General features: G+C 36.1%; 1 protein-coding gene across 3 annotated transcripts in view; it reads right to left on the bottom strand.

Moving 5' to 3' along the window:
* Positions 1 to 16455, bottom strand: part of LOC149610712 (transcription factor GATA-5-like) — a 76304-nt gene that overhangs the window by 12090 nt on the left and 47759 nt on the right. For all 3 annotated transcript variants that reach the window (XM_089859249.1, XM_089859248.1, XM_089859247.1), the window contains exon 2: positions 3267 to 4067. In XM_089859249.1, coding sequence (XP_089715375.1) covers positions 3267 to 3752 — 486 coding nt within the window. In that variant the 5' untranslated portion in view covers positions 3753 to 4067. The remainder of the gene's footprint in view (positions 1 to 3266; positions 4068 to 16455) is intronic.

The following is a 16455-nucleotide window of genomic DNA, read 5'->3' as shown; positions in this document are numbered from 1 at the left end:
TTGGCGTTAAAAAAGATGAAATATTTGTTTTGAAAATTTTAAAGTTTTAGATTGTACTAAATCATTAATGGTCTTAAAGTTATTATAACGGTAATTTTAAGAGACTAAGTGCATGTCGAAACTTTCTTAATAAATTAATAGATGGCGCGAAAAGGAAAAAAAAAACACTCCGTACGACCGAAGCTAGCCGGTCGCTACCAGAGGAAGAAGCCCGATATATCTCTCACGCGCACCTACCTCGGCGCATAGCGTAGGAGCCAGACGTCGCATGATCCGTTAAGAATACTACAAACTTCTCTGATTTTTTTCTTCTTTGTTGCGCATGTATACTGGTTTTTAAGGAGGAGGGGGCTGACGTAGAATTTGAATTTGATCTCTCCGAGTCTCCTTCTCATACGTGCTCACTGCCGCTACCAAAGGCCGCTACACTAGTACGAGCAGGGAGAAAAGGGGTAAGATGGAGTAGAAATTATGATGGCGACCTGCGGCATCGTAACTCTCCCAATGTACTTCGTGCACTGGGATTCGGTAGGAGATTGTTAAGTGGTGCCGCTTAGCGCCATTATATTTGTATGAGAATTAGCTTCTGTTTTTAAGACAGAGGAGGTGTCGTTCACGATTCCATACTGTACGAGCTAACCTAAACACTGAGGATGCTGGGAGGATTACGGTGCTGTAGGTGGGGGTAGATAGGTAGCGTTATAGGTAGGGGGGTTCTCACTCCATCCCTCACTCCTTCAGGGGTTCGCATTTCTCTACGCGCGGGCAAATTTCCCCACCCAACGTGCTTTTCAAGAACCCCACAGGTGGCGGTTTCGCCCCCCCCTTTTATCCGTAGTGTCAAAACCTCCAAAACGCACCAAATTTGGAAGCAAGTATTGTAGTATGAAAATGTACACAACGTTTCTATAATATTATATATTATTTTCTTATGGTTAGGCAGATCACAGTGGTGGTTTTAATTTTTTCTAAAGATAGGTAACAGTAGTGCTAATTAATACAGGATACTTTCCCTATGTTATCTGATTTACTCAAATCAGGGTAGGTATAGTAATAGAAAACACTGCAACTTAAACATACAGTGTTAACAATGTAGTCATGTTCTCCAACACACATGTGCTTTTATCGTTATCGCTATCTCTACATAGTTTCAAGTAAAAAGGCAATTCTACCCAAATTAATGCGTGCAATATATTTTATAATGAAATTTTGCTTTGTTTTGGAAAGGGTTTGTGTCAAAAGCATTACTTCGTAGAAGAAACACGTGGGACATCGTTTACTTTCACCTCTAGCTGTCCTTAGTAATTCCAAGAAGAAAAATTTGTTGATCTTACCCATATTGTAACATTATTTCAAATTTTCTAATAGAATTCTCAGAAAGGTAATGAAGTTGAGGAATAAATTAAAATTATTTATATTTTGAACTGGTATAATTTCAACGATTTTGAATTCTTTACTATACGGACGCAATAAATAAGTTCTACTCTAAATTTAACGGGATTAATTTGCAAATTTTTCGGAAAATTTCGAAAGACATCGGCGAAAATCAAGCGAGTAAGAAATCAAGCGACGAAGACTTTCTCCAAGTTTCAAACATCGTCGCTATCTGTTACACTTTTTCCCAATTTCACTGTGACTCGAAAGTTTTTTAGCATGAAGACAAAAACGGTGAATTTTCTCCAGATCACGTGCTTATGTATAAAACAACCCCCCTGGATCTTTCCGATTTTGTATTGTAATTTCCAGAGACTTATGATTTGGTAAGACCTTTAAAACACAGAAGGAATAGGAACGCTCCCTTTTTGTTGCAACGCAGGTAAAATACTTGTAACTTCAATCTTGGGTTATAATTTACCTGACTCCAAAGATAAATTTCGAAACAGTTAATTTTTACTATCAACTCTTATATATATTCAAGATTTGTTTTGTTCCAGCAGATGCATCATTATCACCACTATCTGATGACAATTTTAAGTTACATTTGCTAACACTAACCATGATTATCTGTGTAAATACTTGGGTATTATGGATTCCCAACAAGGCGAAAAAGCTGACAACCAAATATGTTACACCCGCCGATGTGAGACGGCTGTAAATTGAGGCGGAAATAGCTAGGTCACGTGGGGAAAAGGATCCCTCTCCGTAGAATGCCGATTGTGGGCATGAAATTTCCCCCATGCATCAAGAGAGCAAACACGAATTTCCCTATCACAAGGTTGGGGGTGATGGGGTTACAAGTGATACTTTTTCTCTGCAGAACGGGCGCCTTAAACGCAATGCCTTGTGGAACGTAAGAGATGGTAGTCCATAGTACGTTAGTATTTATACATTTCCATGGACTAACCAAGGAGAGTAAAAGGACGCGTGAACCCCAAGGCTAATCTGCATGATGGAAGTTGAACAAAAATTTTTTTTAGATGTTTATGTATTTACCTAGACCATATTAAATTAAGACTGGGTGACAAGAACAAAACGCACACTGCGGTGTCTGCTAGTTTTGATATTATAAATGTTTTAAGGAAAGACGTAAATTTGACGCCTTACAATAGTAATGGATTATATACATTAAACCAGTCTGACCGAAAACGGATTAATGTAAGGAGAACATTGATCATAGCCGAATACCTGCCCATCCCAGACTACATTTTTAAGTTTTAGGGGCAGTGAAAACTCGCTATGGGCCTTATTCCCTTAAATGCTGGACTCTGAAGATCGATGCTGTAGAAGGCTAGCAATATAAACATTTGTGCACAGCCAAAAAAAAACCCCACATACTACTGAAAGAAACATCATGCAGTTACCTAAATGAAATTACAGCCAGTGAGTTCCATGAAGTGCAAATTATATATATATTTTTTAAAGTGATGCAAAGTTCCTAGAATCGACATTTTAAAAATTGATTCATCAAAATCGGAAGTTAAATTGCATTTTTAACCGGTTTGGTTTGAGATATAAATAAAATCTTAAACCACTATATGTAAATTTTGTTGATTTAAGCCAAAATATAAGCAGAGGAAGTTTCTCAATAAAGTATGGGAGTATGGCACCCGAGTCAAAAATTATGTTCTTTTTACATTAATCCGGTTTGGGTCTGACTTTATCACGTCATGTTTGAGAAAAATTCCGAGAAAATACAATTATTTTTGGTAATATTTCTGTACGAGTTTGCTTAAGCAATTGTTCCATATTTTGTCTGAGGTTTTGAATAAGTGTCCATTTTAAAAAATAGTTCTATGAAAATGCGGTATTTAAAAGCAATACTCTACCTGAAAACCAAATCGGCTGGCTGAATACGAGGCGTGATGAGCAGCGCTGGGTAAATGTGTCCCTCCGTAAGCCGAGGCTTCGACGGAAGAAACCCCTGGAGTTCCTCCACAAGCCGGTGAATTCCGATGATGTTGCAGGTGGTGATGAGGATGATGGCTCGCTGCCGATCCGTTAGTTGACCAAACACCCGCCACCGCGGCAACAGCGGCCGCTGCCGCCGCTGAGTAATGAGACGCGTGAGCGGCCGATGGCGTTGGACTTGACGTTGAAACCGTTCCCGAAGAACTAGTCGACGATGAACTCGGCTGACCGTTACTTCCGGACACGACGTACGCTCCCGGATGCACAGATACTAGGGCCCCGGAACTACGAGAAGACGGGATGTAGACAGTTCCTGGATGCAGGTAAGCGCCTGCTGGTTCTTGATGATGATGCCCATAAGCCGCTGACGATACGTGCATAGCGGTCGCCAGATTTTGAAACATAATTTTGAGGGCCTCCTACAGGCCCTTATCGCGAACGAAAAGCACCCCCGCCAACCGCGTAACACGATATGATTGGTTTGGTATTTTACCTCGACGTCGTCCTTCTTATTGTTATTGCTGTAGTAGATAAGTCGTATCACTCGGCCCAGCGTAATCCGCTATCTTCTTTCAAATTTCAGTTTTTAATCCATGCATGGTAAGCGAGTTTTGTCTATTATTTATCAGTTTATGAGGATTCATTTCATTCTTTCCAAAAAGGCTGTAGTGTTTTCTGCACCACGAAAAGACCTATGGTTTGGCAGCCATGACACTTATCTGTTAAGGAAAGAAAAAGAAAAAGAAAAAACATTTGTTAGTTCCACCATTAAATAACGATGAAGTTTGTTTGTTTGAATTGTCGATTAGGAACGTCTTAAATTATGAATCTTTAGCTATTGTGATTTCAGCGATCTTTACATTTTAATGTTCTGTTATTTTCGCGTTTCTTTATCCTTAGTTAAACCTTGGCCAACTGGGATTATGATTTCGGGAATAATCTTTGCTGGCCTCAATCGCCCTAAATGTTAAAATGTAAAATTAAGTACGTTTTAATTTAAAGGCATAATGAAGTATAAAAACAAGTTATTTTTAATTGATAAAGGGTGTTAAAATAGGCCCGAAAATATACAAGCAATATATCAAAATTCTATGAAACCGAGCTGAGAAATATTTTTTCCGTAAATCTGTGTTGGTTTGCATGCACCAGCGTGGGAAATAAGGCGGTGGCACAGAGCAAATGAACAGTTAAAAATTGCCTTGTCCAGTTTAAAAACTAAATCGGAGGGGGGTCAGTGGTCCACGTGGCCACTAAGAAAATTCAAGGGTAACCAGAGTCGAGACATTAAGTCAAATATTTTAATTACCCACTTCTTTAGTTCAGCAGACGATGTACCCTGGTCAATAATCATGGACCAGTTTATTTATTCCAGGCCAGAGGGGTCGCTGTCCTAGTGCCCAGTTTAAAAAAAATCCTTATTTCCCACCCTGGCATGTACCGTGTTTAGTAACACTCAACTGGGGTATAGAATCTGTGTTTGTTATGGGTCACCTAACGGCGCAATTTGGAACTAGCAAGATTTCTTTGCGCGTTTTTCCCCACTGTAAAATTAGTTATCGCAGTTGGCCATGCATAAAAATTCTATAGCGCTGGGATCAAAATTTTACAATCATATTCTGTAAATCATACTCCAAAGGCTTATACTTGGGGGCACAAAATATTACCTTAATCAAGATCAAGACTTTTAGAATTGGTCTATAGTGAACATGGCGAAAGGTATGCTCCCCAGGTTTTTATTATCACAAACGCAAAAGATGCAAAAACTTTAGAACCGATGGTATAAGTTTACAAAGTAATATTTCCAAAAAAATAAATGAAAAAATAAACGTTATTTTTTGACGTCATGTGAAAACTTCATTCTTTTACATAGCTCCCCTGTAAAGCGTGCAACTAGATAACCATATGGTGGAAATAATTTTCTTAGGCAACTGATGGGTGGAAATTTCTTTTCTTTTTTCTCATTGTCGGTAGCAATAGTTTAATTCTAAAACGAAATTTACTTAAACTATACCTTTAACGATATAGAATCAATTGTAGTATTGGCAATGTTACCATTAAAGCTCACGTCAGTCATGTAACATTCACTGTTGTTTCAATTAGAGAAACTTCGCGGAAAGAGGCCGAAATTTGGTTCTCTACAGCAAATAACTCATGTCTGGTACCGGCTTATATACATTTTTTAATTCATTTATTTAATTCCTATATGAATTGAAATTAGAATTTTAAAATTTAAATAATAATTAATTAAAAACTTCTTGCGTATAATATTTTATTGTGTATATAAATAAAGTTGTTCAACCTATTTTTAAAATGTTGTATAAATTTTAGACCCTTATTTTTGAAGTTATACCTCTATTATTTCGTATTAGACAGATTAAAAAATTACCGTAAACACGTATTGAACAGAATCTGTCAAAGATTTTCTGTCAGACTTACAGAATCATCGTAAGTTAATTTCAGAAATATTTTTCTATATACCGTAAAAATAGACTTTTTTAAATAGGTGCTGACTATATAAGCCATAAATACAAAAATTATGCTCTTAATTGTACAAATCTATTGGCGATAAAAATCGTAGAAAATTATTTAAATACTGTATGTAAGAACTTATCCGTGTTGGGTAAATTAAAGCAAAATCGGCCGATACTCTGATAAAACGTTTTCATCGTCATATGAGCCCACCGTCCCAATTTAACACTGTCGAATCCACGGTAATTAGATCAGGGGGTGGGCTCAAATCCCTTTAAATCACAGATACGTTATGGATATGGTGCTTTTCCTGCCTGACGCGCTATAGTCCAATCTTTAAAAATGTAAATATCCTCGTATGGAAACGGTATGACGTAACCCGCCCACCTGCCCCGCTATTGGCTAGAGACTGGAGTTGTTGGGCGGGAATATTTTTGTCGGAAACTAGACGATTGATATTGACGAAGGCGGGGCGTATTTCGAGGCAGAAGAGAAATTAGAAAGCGCGGTATAAGCTGGCCCTAACTCTGCAGTACACAAAGATTATTTCCCCCGCTTCTACGAGCTTAAGGTACAATTTTAAAGGGAAAACGAGGAAAAAAAAAATAATGACAAGTGGCGCCCCTTTTAATGGTTTTCGATAAGGAAGATGTGTTTTTTTTTGAGGGGGGTTAGAAATTATGTGGACGTGCTATTGTGGAAGCTATAACCGATACAGTTTTCTTTACAAACATGAATAACTTCAATTCCACCATGAACAAGTATAGCTAAGAAATTAAAATTCGCAAAAATTTTACCGAATTGAACGAGACCAAAATTAACTTGGAAAATCTTCCCAATAGAATGTTTGCGTTTTTTAATATCCCAAAATTTAAATACTAAAAATATTCATGGGTCAATTGAAAACAATGTTAACGAAAATACTTCATGTAAAGGCACTTTCGTAACTTATAAGATGCATGCCAGTTTATTTTCTTTTACTTTTTACTCATATAGTTATCATATAAAAACACATCTAAATCAGTTTCCTTCCTATTTGATGTATTTCACTTCAAGTTTTTTTTTAAATATATAGAAATATTTTAAGCAATTTTTTTCAGGGTTAGAGGCTCATACACCATGTTTTCGTTGGTTAAAATTTCAAATTTTAATCCTTTACAATAATATTTTTAACAATTATTAATTTATAGTATGGTCAAGATGGCCAACGGATAATATGCAGTTTGATAAATCGCTATAAAATTGTGATCAGGCAAATTTTGAAATTCAGCTTGCATTCATCAATTTAATACACAAATATTATACATAGATATAAGATTAAGCTTTAATATAGCAAGATACATTTATTTAACTATAGCTAAAACAAATTAAAAATCCTCTAAGCTGATATTAAATTAATGACCAGAGGAGTTAATTAAGTGTATCAAAAATTACTCTAAATGGGTGAGAAGAACACATGATGAAGATGTTTCTCTCGTATGTGTGTATAAATTCAATAACACGAATCGATGTTGTAATGTTTTTCATGGCTCATTGTAAATAGTATACCCCTACAAAAGGTTTTTTCTGCTCTGCATGATATAAGTGTGCAGTAACAAAACAAAGCCCATTCTGCAGCCTATACGTATTTTGGGAAAGAAATTATATTGAAGCCAGCAACAAAGGCGCCTGGCATTGCCGATTGGGACATTTGTACTTTTCGGTCCGCCATTTTGAAAGTGACTTCAAATTGAACCAAAAACCCCCTAAAATCCCTAATGGCAACCAGTGTATTGAATATTAGTGAAATCGGTTCAAACACGCAGACGATATTTCATAGAGAACATTCTTTATACATTTCTGGCCGCCATTTTTCAAGATGGCTGTGAATTAGAGAAATATTTCTTAGTGCACGCCAACTTCTAAAGAGTAAATCAACTTTTGCTAATTTACCACCATCTAGGTTATGCAATTTGCGCTGGGCATAGATTATCAGTCAGACAGGACTTATATATGTAGATAAAGATGATGCTTAGATTTTTAGGTTAATGATATGCTCTATGGTAAATATGCCATACAGTATTTTGTCTGAAACCTTTATTACTGTCAGGTAGTCACATACTTCATATTGTTAACAGTAATGTTAACGAAACTAAGTCCAACCAAACTAAAGTATAGTTCATTTACGAAAATAGATAACCTAAACCCTAATCCATTAATTAAAGCTTTTTTGACGTGAAGTCCCGTAGTGATAGCAGAAGGGGATGACAAAAGAAAGATGACACTCAGTATCCTCTTAATAGTTTAGTTATGTAACGTCATACTTAACAGGTTCACCCTTTTGGTTTGCTTTCAGGCTCATCAAACTTCAGATGGGCATCGCACCATAAGGTGAATTCTATAATTGTTTGGCACTAAATCCTCAGCAATCAACCCACAAACCTCGTCTTGGGGTGGGACAAAAAAGCTACAAGCGCGTCTTGCCAAATATATAAAAGCTAATAGACTAATGATGAGGGAACTATTTATCGCGTATGTGATTTGGTTTAGTAACCTTGCTCCAAATGCTCCGATGTTGGGAAGAATCATGTTACTTTTACCAGGCTTTGTGGTACACTTCTCACGAAGAGAAGTATAATATACTTCTAGTGATATGGTAAAATAATCTAGTGGTTTTCATATTAGAAAATGCATGCTAGAACAATATATAGCTTTAATATAAATTTGTATACTTAATTATGATTATTTATCGATCAAAAAATGGTCAAAATGTATTTTATTTTGGAAGAGAATGAAACTTTTTCATTTCACACAAACAAACTATTTTTGTCGAATAGCTTAGCCACCCAGTTTAACCCTTATTTTAATTATTTATAAGAACGGGCACGAGTCAAAATAAATAAAATTCTATAGAAAATTTAAATTAATTTTCCGTTCCTGATTGGAATATATACGACTGTTAATAAATTCATCATTTCCCGGCCATTACCGACCCCATGTTACGATTCAATGTTTGTGTAAGGCAGATATTTTTGTCGCGGTTGGGTTGGTTCGATATACGTGTCCGGAATTTACAAATATCAGCAGAAATTTAAGGGAAGGGTGGGCCTCTTTATTAGAAAATATTTCTCGCGAGGTACCAACGCTGGTCGCAAGGTCAAGGAGATCCTCTCCAAACATGTCCCTCTCTCTCTCTCTTGATCGTTTATACCTTTTATTGCGCCATTTCTACGAAGGTCTGTCGCTATATAGCTTCGGGTTTCAAAGATACAGACATTTTAAATGCTAATCTATTATAACGATTGGGTAATTATCTCACTGTCTATCTCAGAACCACCAATTAAAAATGAGGATGAGATCTCTAATTGAATCATTACTGTTTGATTAAATCCTCCGATGAAACGCCTCTTAAATGCTACAAACCCCCGGGGGGGGGGGGGGTAGGAAAATGCATTTTTCATTCTTAAATAGTTCATTCCTTATACAGGGTGACAGGGTGTATCATCGCAATACAGTCGGTTTTATGTGCGATTTTGAGTTCAGAACGATATATGACATATGACATTTTGGCAAAACAAGTTATGATTTTTGAGTTTTACTGATGATCCCTTAAAATTAATTACGAAACTTAAAAAAAAGAAAATGATATATTAATTAACACTTTAATCATAAATTTTAAACGGTGGCCCTTAAGGCAAAATGTCATAAAACATTTACGACCCTATATCACCCGTATCAGGGATAGATTTAATTTTAGAAGTAGGAATGGAGAACAGAGTAATCTGGGCGCGCGTCAAAGTCCCGGACCCCCTTCCACGGGACGGAGGAGTATGAAAGAAGAAGCGGGTCATAGCGACACAGGTAAAACGTATTTTTTCGCCGTCCCCGTCAGCAACGTCATCAAAACGTAGTTTAAGTGAGCCAATAAGATAATTTAAACTTTTCGTTAGGTGTTGGAGGGAGGGGCTCTATACTTGGCTATGAGTCGGACTGAAGTAAATACTAACCGTTCTCCATTCCTACTTCCAAAGTTAAATCTATCCCTGCCCGTATAACCCACCATACTACCCTTTTTGAAACACCCTGTAAATTTGGTTCCGAATGACTTTTTCAAAACGGGAATGAGTTATGTGTCTAATAACTAGGTGAATTTTTCGGGATTCGTAAAATGAAACAAAGTAGAATAGCCGTAAGGAAGCTAAAATTATCGCAGTGTATGGGCTTGGGCTAGCTCCATAATTTTGTAATTGATAGTCTACTAGGCTACCGTCTATTCTTTTATTCCTAACTATATATATAACTTTAGAATTATAGGAACATGCATGCTAAAAATGTCAATATTAAAACTATACTGTAGATATAAACTACCTGGTGTTGCAGGGGTGTTTTAAGGAAGTGTAATTCGGGAAGAGGTACCTGTTTTTTGGAGACACTAAAACACTAAAAAATCTTTGGACCCACCCATATGAATTATCTGCATAATAAATAAACTTTTTTTTTTTCACAAAATTCAAATTAAATAAAACGAACGAGTTAATCGTAAAGCTGAATTGTATCGGGTTAAAAAGTGACCAAGGGTTCGCTATCTTTACCTTGCGCAAATTATTCAAAGCACTTCCAAAAACCTTCCCTTTGTGTAACTGATATGAACCATGCTATTTGGCCAAATTCAATAACGAATTGTTACTGTGCATATAGAATACACCTACAAACAAACATACATCTTTCTAAAATTTACTGTTTTTCACCCCCTCACCCCCATTCAGTAATATTGCGTTAGTTACTTTTAGTTCAATACCGTTTCTATGGGGCGACAACATGAAAAGTGATTGAAAAGGATGAACATATTAGTGAAAAAACACATTGAAGGTAAACAAAACTAAAATCTATAGTTTTTACAATCAGCATAGAAGGCGCCTCACATATGTGCGTGAATTATTAAGAATCTTTGATGTAAGAAAGAGGGTAGGTAAGGTAACCCTCAGTGTTGGCACATACAAGGGTAAACACCCATAGCTGTCTCTGCGCATTCTCTATACCCAAAACGTCTAGAGCGCAGGCGCCGAAAAGCGAGATGGAAGGCAAAATTTCACCCCCCGTGTCTTTCCCTCTTATGTTGCATCGAAGAGGCTTATTATCTGTATTTTTGTCCGCGTTCTCTTAATAATGCGTGACTAAGTTTTAGTGAAATAGCTTTTTTAGTCTGGCAAAAAATCAGAATTCCGACATCGCACGACATTCAGACCAATAATTCTAAATATTTTAATTTAATTCAGTCTCGAACCGTTATTGAGCAATAAAAACCTTTTGTTGGGTCATATATACAACTGGTTTTTGTAGTGCCTACACATAAATTTAAACAATAACCTGTGAAATTTTGAAATTTGATAATTTGGCCCTATAAAAAACTTTAATTTCAATATTTTGAATTCAGATTAGTGACTCCATGCACAGTGCTTTTTATTTATTTAAAAGGCACGTTAGCGTGTATTTTTCACATAACATAGCTCGATATTTGATTGAAACCATTGTGCTCTACTCGAAAGACCTTATAAAATCCAGGTGAAATCGGATAAATACAAATAATGCTAAAAAGCTCAACAGCCATAACAACAAAGTTGCGCTCCATATTTTTAGAGGTAAGATTTAAGAATCCAAATTTTTCAATAGGTACCAAAATTGCTCTTTCCTTCCACCAAAAAAAGTTAAAAGTTATAGCATAATTACAACTAAAAACGTAACAAAGATGTTATCCCGAGTTAAAAGTAAAATTATGAAGTAGATAGTAGTTATACCATATAATTATAAATCTAGCGCTAAAAATGTACAGCTGGAGTGTTAAAGTACATCTATACTATGGATTTCCGTTTCATTAGTGTTTTAGCACCGGGAAAGATGATATATGATTTCGAAATGGAGAGCGCTAATATTTGTAAAAGAATCAATGGTAAACATGTTTTTCAATTTTCATTTATGGTGGGATTTCCTTCGTGGTTTAGCTAACACAGTAAAGCAGCTTTTATGAGAACTTATACAAGTTGGGAAACCATAGTAAACCTCTCCGAGTCAAAACGAGGGCTATAATCTACCCAATTGAGAGGTTTTTTTAAAATAATTAAATATAATGGATATTAATAATTTCAATCGTCAATAATTAACCTTGATTTTAGTTAAGTAGTTTTTAGAAAGGTTATTTCTAAAATAATTTTAAACATAGATATTTTTAACGTTTGACTTCTGGCAAACACCTTTTCCACAATTTTTGGCTAGGTGATTGATTCACAGTAATGATAAGAAAAGCCGCAATTGCGCGAACCTTTGGTGGAATCCCAGCCATAGGGAGGCTACACGTTTCTCGTAACCCTCTTAGCCCTGCCAATGATAATGAGTAGAAGCCAATATTGCTTTCTATGAACTGCGAATGAGGTCCGGATATTGCGAATACGTTTGCTCTTATTTGCCAACTGCGAACACAGACACGTCGTCCGGTGTAATACTTCTCCGTGACGTCATCGTCACACAGAGAGAAAAAAGGGTATTAGAAAAATATTGTCATAAACCTGAAAACATTTAAATTTATCTAAACTCATTACTATGCCTAAATAATTGAAATTTCGTCTCTCAGATGACTCGGGCTTGCGATTCTTTAATAAACGAGCGAAGAAAAAAGTTTCCTGGTGCAGCATTCTATTGAATAATCAAACGATAATTTAACTGTTTCAAGCAATATACCAAACAAACTATGTCATGCAGAAATTTGTTAGGTGAATCTTTAAAGTATCTGTCAATTGAAATCGAGAAGGCTAGCCCCTATAAGTACAAGTAACTGATAAAGTAAAACCGTATCTGTCGTATATTTATTGGTGGTGTGAACCAAGAAGTAATCCAAATGCCCATTTACCTTTGGGTAAGGCATAATATCATTAAACTCGGTAAATTCATTTACGGTTTTGTAATTAAACACACTGCGTTCCCTATGAACTTGGTAGTAGTACTTCACAAAAATAGTTAAACTCAACTTCATAAGGTGACTTATCGCGCGCACTCAATGTCCTTGTTCTCCCCGTTGACTTAAAAAAAGAAAGTTTTAGCCGTAAATACAAATGTGGCTAAGTTAATTATAATAATAATAATAATAATAATCTAAGCTTTGTCTATGAAGGGATTTCCACACTAAGCCTGTGGCTTGTTTACAGGTGGGTCCCTTTGCAATGCATAGAGGGGTGGTGGCTAGCCCCTATGCCACAGCTAACCTACAGCGCCCTATACTAACTATTACCGTTAACCTCTGCAAGTTTTGATGGAAAGGAGAAACCGGGTTAGACCACGGAGGAAAACTCCTTTTAACAAGTGGGGAGAGAACTTACAAACTCTACGCAGAAGGATTTTTTCCCAGATTTTCACCCGGGGCCACAGTCCGGGATCGAACCCGGGATCCTCTTGCTTCGAGGCGAAAGCGCTAGCCACTACGCCACCCCACCGAATATCGAAAATTCGTAACATAGTAGCTTCGTTTATTTTTATCTATGACATTTGACCTATAATATGTTGCTTAACAGCGTGATTTGGAGTAAAACTAAAACAATCGATGCGTGTTGTAAACATTAAAATTATTTGTAGGAAAAATCAAAAATTAAGCTTCATCACGATATACGCCTACGTGATACTTCTTATAATATTAAAAACTGCATTTGAATCGGTCTACTAGTTACTGGTGAAACCAAGTTGGGGTAAAATCCGATTTTAGTGGGTACAAAGGAAGCTCGGCTAAACGCTTCGTTTCATTTACGTTAAATTCTTAAAGTTCAAAAACATAATATATTGTTTGGTCTATTCATCAGTAGACCAGGTAGTTCTTTCGCTCCTACGGTTTACCCCTGTAAATGTATCTTTACTCTATTCACCTTAGTATTTAAGTACCACTTGGCCCAATGGAGTCTCCTTCGTTTTATTTGTTGCAACTACAGACCAACCTTTTAAAATCCTCAAAATTCTACAGTAAATTTAAATAACACACCCCATACGTCTCTCCCTGCGCTATTTATTCATGTTCATGCTGGACTATTCTCATTGTAAATATCATAGTGTATCTCGTACTTAACTTTCCATTTCTAATTTTACCTTTTCTTTTTATTTAACACATTTTGATGTAATATTTAAACTTCATGTTGTAGTATAAAGCTTGCGAGCCATTTTAAGGGATCTTTGTAAAGAGAGCGAATAAAGCATTCATTCATTCATTTCGCTAAATGTCACCAAATATCTGACTTAATTTACATAAAAAATATGCCAAAATGTCACATATTTATGGTCCAACTCGTTCTCAAACATGTAGCTTACATTAATGGACTCCGCATCAAGAAAGACTGATAAAAATGGGTGCTAATTAAAATTAGAAAAGTAGTTCAGGACTTCTGGTTCAATTCTCCACCCAGTCGGTAAAACTGCTTCAAACTATCGTGCACCTTGAATTTTATTAACAAACAAAAAAAGTTCTGCAGTAGCATTAACCTTCTATAGTGTAGACCATTTTTTACTGAGAAACACACAACCGCGAAGGAAAGTGTCATTTTAGTAGTATTCCTGAATTGTTTTAGAGAAATTAGTAACGTATATTTATAAGGGAAGTGAAAATATGATAACGAAATCATCCGTGAGCAGATGAGGTTTGAAAACATCTTACTTTGACGGCGAATGTTTACACACCCAATTTGTATCTTAATTCGGTCCGTGATTGAAACACTATTACACCAACTCAGTTGATAAGCGTTACCGATAATTGCAATTCCGTGGAAGCATCGCTTTCATTCGTGTCACTATATCGTTAGTATGATATGATAATAATATTGTTAGTTGTATAAAAAATTGAGGTGTTTTCCACAACTTTTTCTGAATTAAACGAGGCCTGTTATTTCGAGCAGCGTCGCATCGCGTGCGTTTTTCGTACAGTTGGAGGTTAGTTGCGGCGCGTGGCTCATCCATTGCTTTTAACCGTGAGTGAGAGAGGATGAAGTGGCCTCTTATTTCGTGCACACTGTCATTTAACGTTCGTTATCGTAAATCCCTCCCGTATATAGATTCTATAAGGTTTAATACCGTCCTTATTTCGATCCCGGGAATTAGATATATCACTCCGTTTTTTAATTGAAAATGTAAAAAAAAGGTTCGATAAACTCGTAAAAAAAGGGATTTTTTTTTATTATTTCTTCTTGCCTCCCCTTAAACCCCTTAAAGCTGGTTTTAATCCTCCCCCCTTATTCTGATTTGACATCGTTAATCCATCTTTCGCGTTCCTAAAAAAGGTCATGACAAAATTATCGAATTTGTCCCTTTTTCCGTTCAATATTAACAATATATACAAGTTTATTTTTGGCAGTTATTTTTATGTACATTTTTTTTATACGTAACGATTTTCTTTGGTATGTATCTTTAAATGTAAGAAAAAATGTTTTAATTAGTTCAAGTTGTCAAAGCCGTTGGAAGTAAAGTTATAGCAAAGTGGATGAGAGGAAAAGTATGAAAATGGACAAAAGTCGCGAGTCATTAGAGTTTCGCCGTAGTTGACCGTTTTATTGGCGTAGCTATACTGGGCCTGTTCACTCCCTTAAAATAGGTCTTGTGTTAATTCGCGGTTACGCGGTTACCGTCGTCTGCTATTGTGTATGCTAGAACTTCCTCGATTTGTGTTTGTAGTCAGGAAAGAGTAGCTGGTAATGTTTTAAAAGGTATTTGAAGGCATAATATGGATTTAAGTAAGGTTATCGAAGCAACAGAAGAGCCCATAAAACTAGATACGTTTAAAACAAATCTCAGTAATTTAGCTATAGCGCGAGCAGCTTGCGTCGTGATGCGCGTGATCGAGTGGACTATGGTTAAACCAAGGAGCATAAATGTCTGAAATACTTTCAGTCGCGAGTTTGCAAGTCCATCAGTCACTAGTAAACTAAATAGTTATTGGCGAAACTTTGATGTAACGTTTTTTTAACACAGGCTCTATGGCCATTGTCATACTTTCCCTCTCATCCACATTTGGTTATAGCTATCTCAAATTTTGACTAAAAAACATTCACTAAGAGTGATCAAAATATACTTCGTCAAAACTTTTAGATCAGAAATGGATGGAATGCTATACCACCTTATAGAAATTTGATGATTTCGTGGCCAAATTATGTTCTGATAACATTAAATGGGTTTAACTTATTATCAAATTATGTAATTATTAATCAAAATCTGGTTATTAAAATAACTCATAAACTCTTTGGTTATTTTAACTAAGGCTCTGGTTTGGACTTAAGTTAAATAAAAACTCGGATTTAGAAATTAAGAAAAAATAGTTTAATGGAAAAAAATGGAGATCGAACTTGTCGCTCTGGTTTCTCTTTATGCACTGAAGTTTTTTCCCTCCAAAATCTCTCTCGTTTTTCATCCTTTTACCTGGGAGGGGCTAGACCCCACACCGCGATAAGTTTCTCTTTCTTTTTGGGTTTTGAAAACTTTCCCCAGATTCTCTACTTTTCTCTACTTTTTCGCTGAGTCACAAGCAACAAGTTCGATAAGACACAATTACAAGTTTTACAAAATAAACAATATAAACAAAATAAACTCTAAATCCCCACAAATTCCCCCCATGAACTATGAATAGTTCATCTCAGTTCGGGT

Source organism: Phalangium opilio, unplaced genomic scaffold (assembly GCF_054372755.1).
Source record: "Phalangium opilio isolate 3A_F unplaced genomic scaffold, DU_Popi_V2 ptg000329l_1, whole genome shotgun sequence".
NCBI classification, from domain to species: domain Eukaryota; kingdom Metazoa; phylum Arthropoda; class Arachnida; order Opiliones; family Phalangiidae; genus Phalangium; species Phalangium opilio.
The sequence above is the reverse complement of the archived record's forward strand: the minus strand, read 5'-3'. Positions and strand labels throughout refer to the sequence as shown.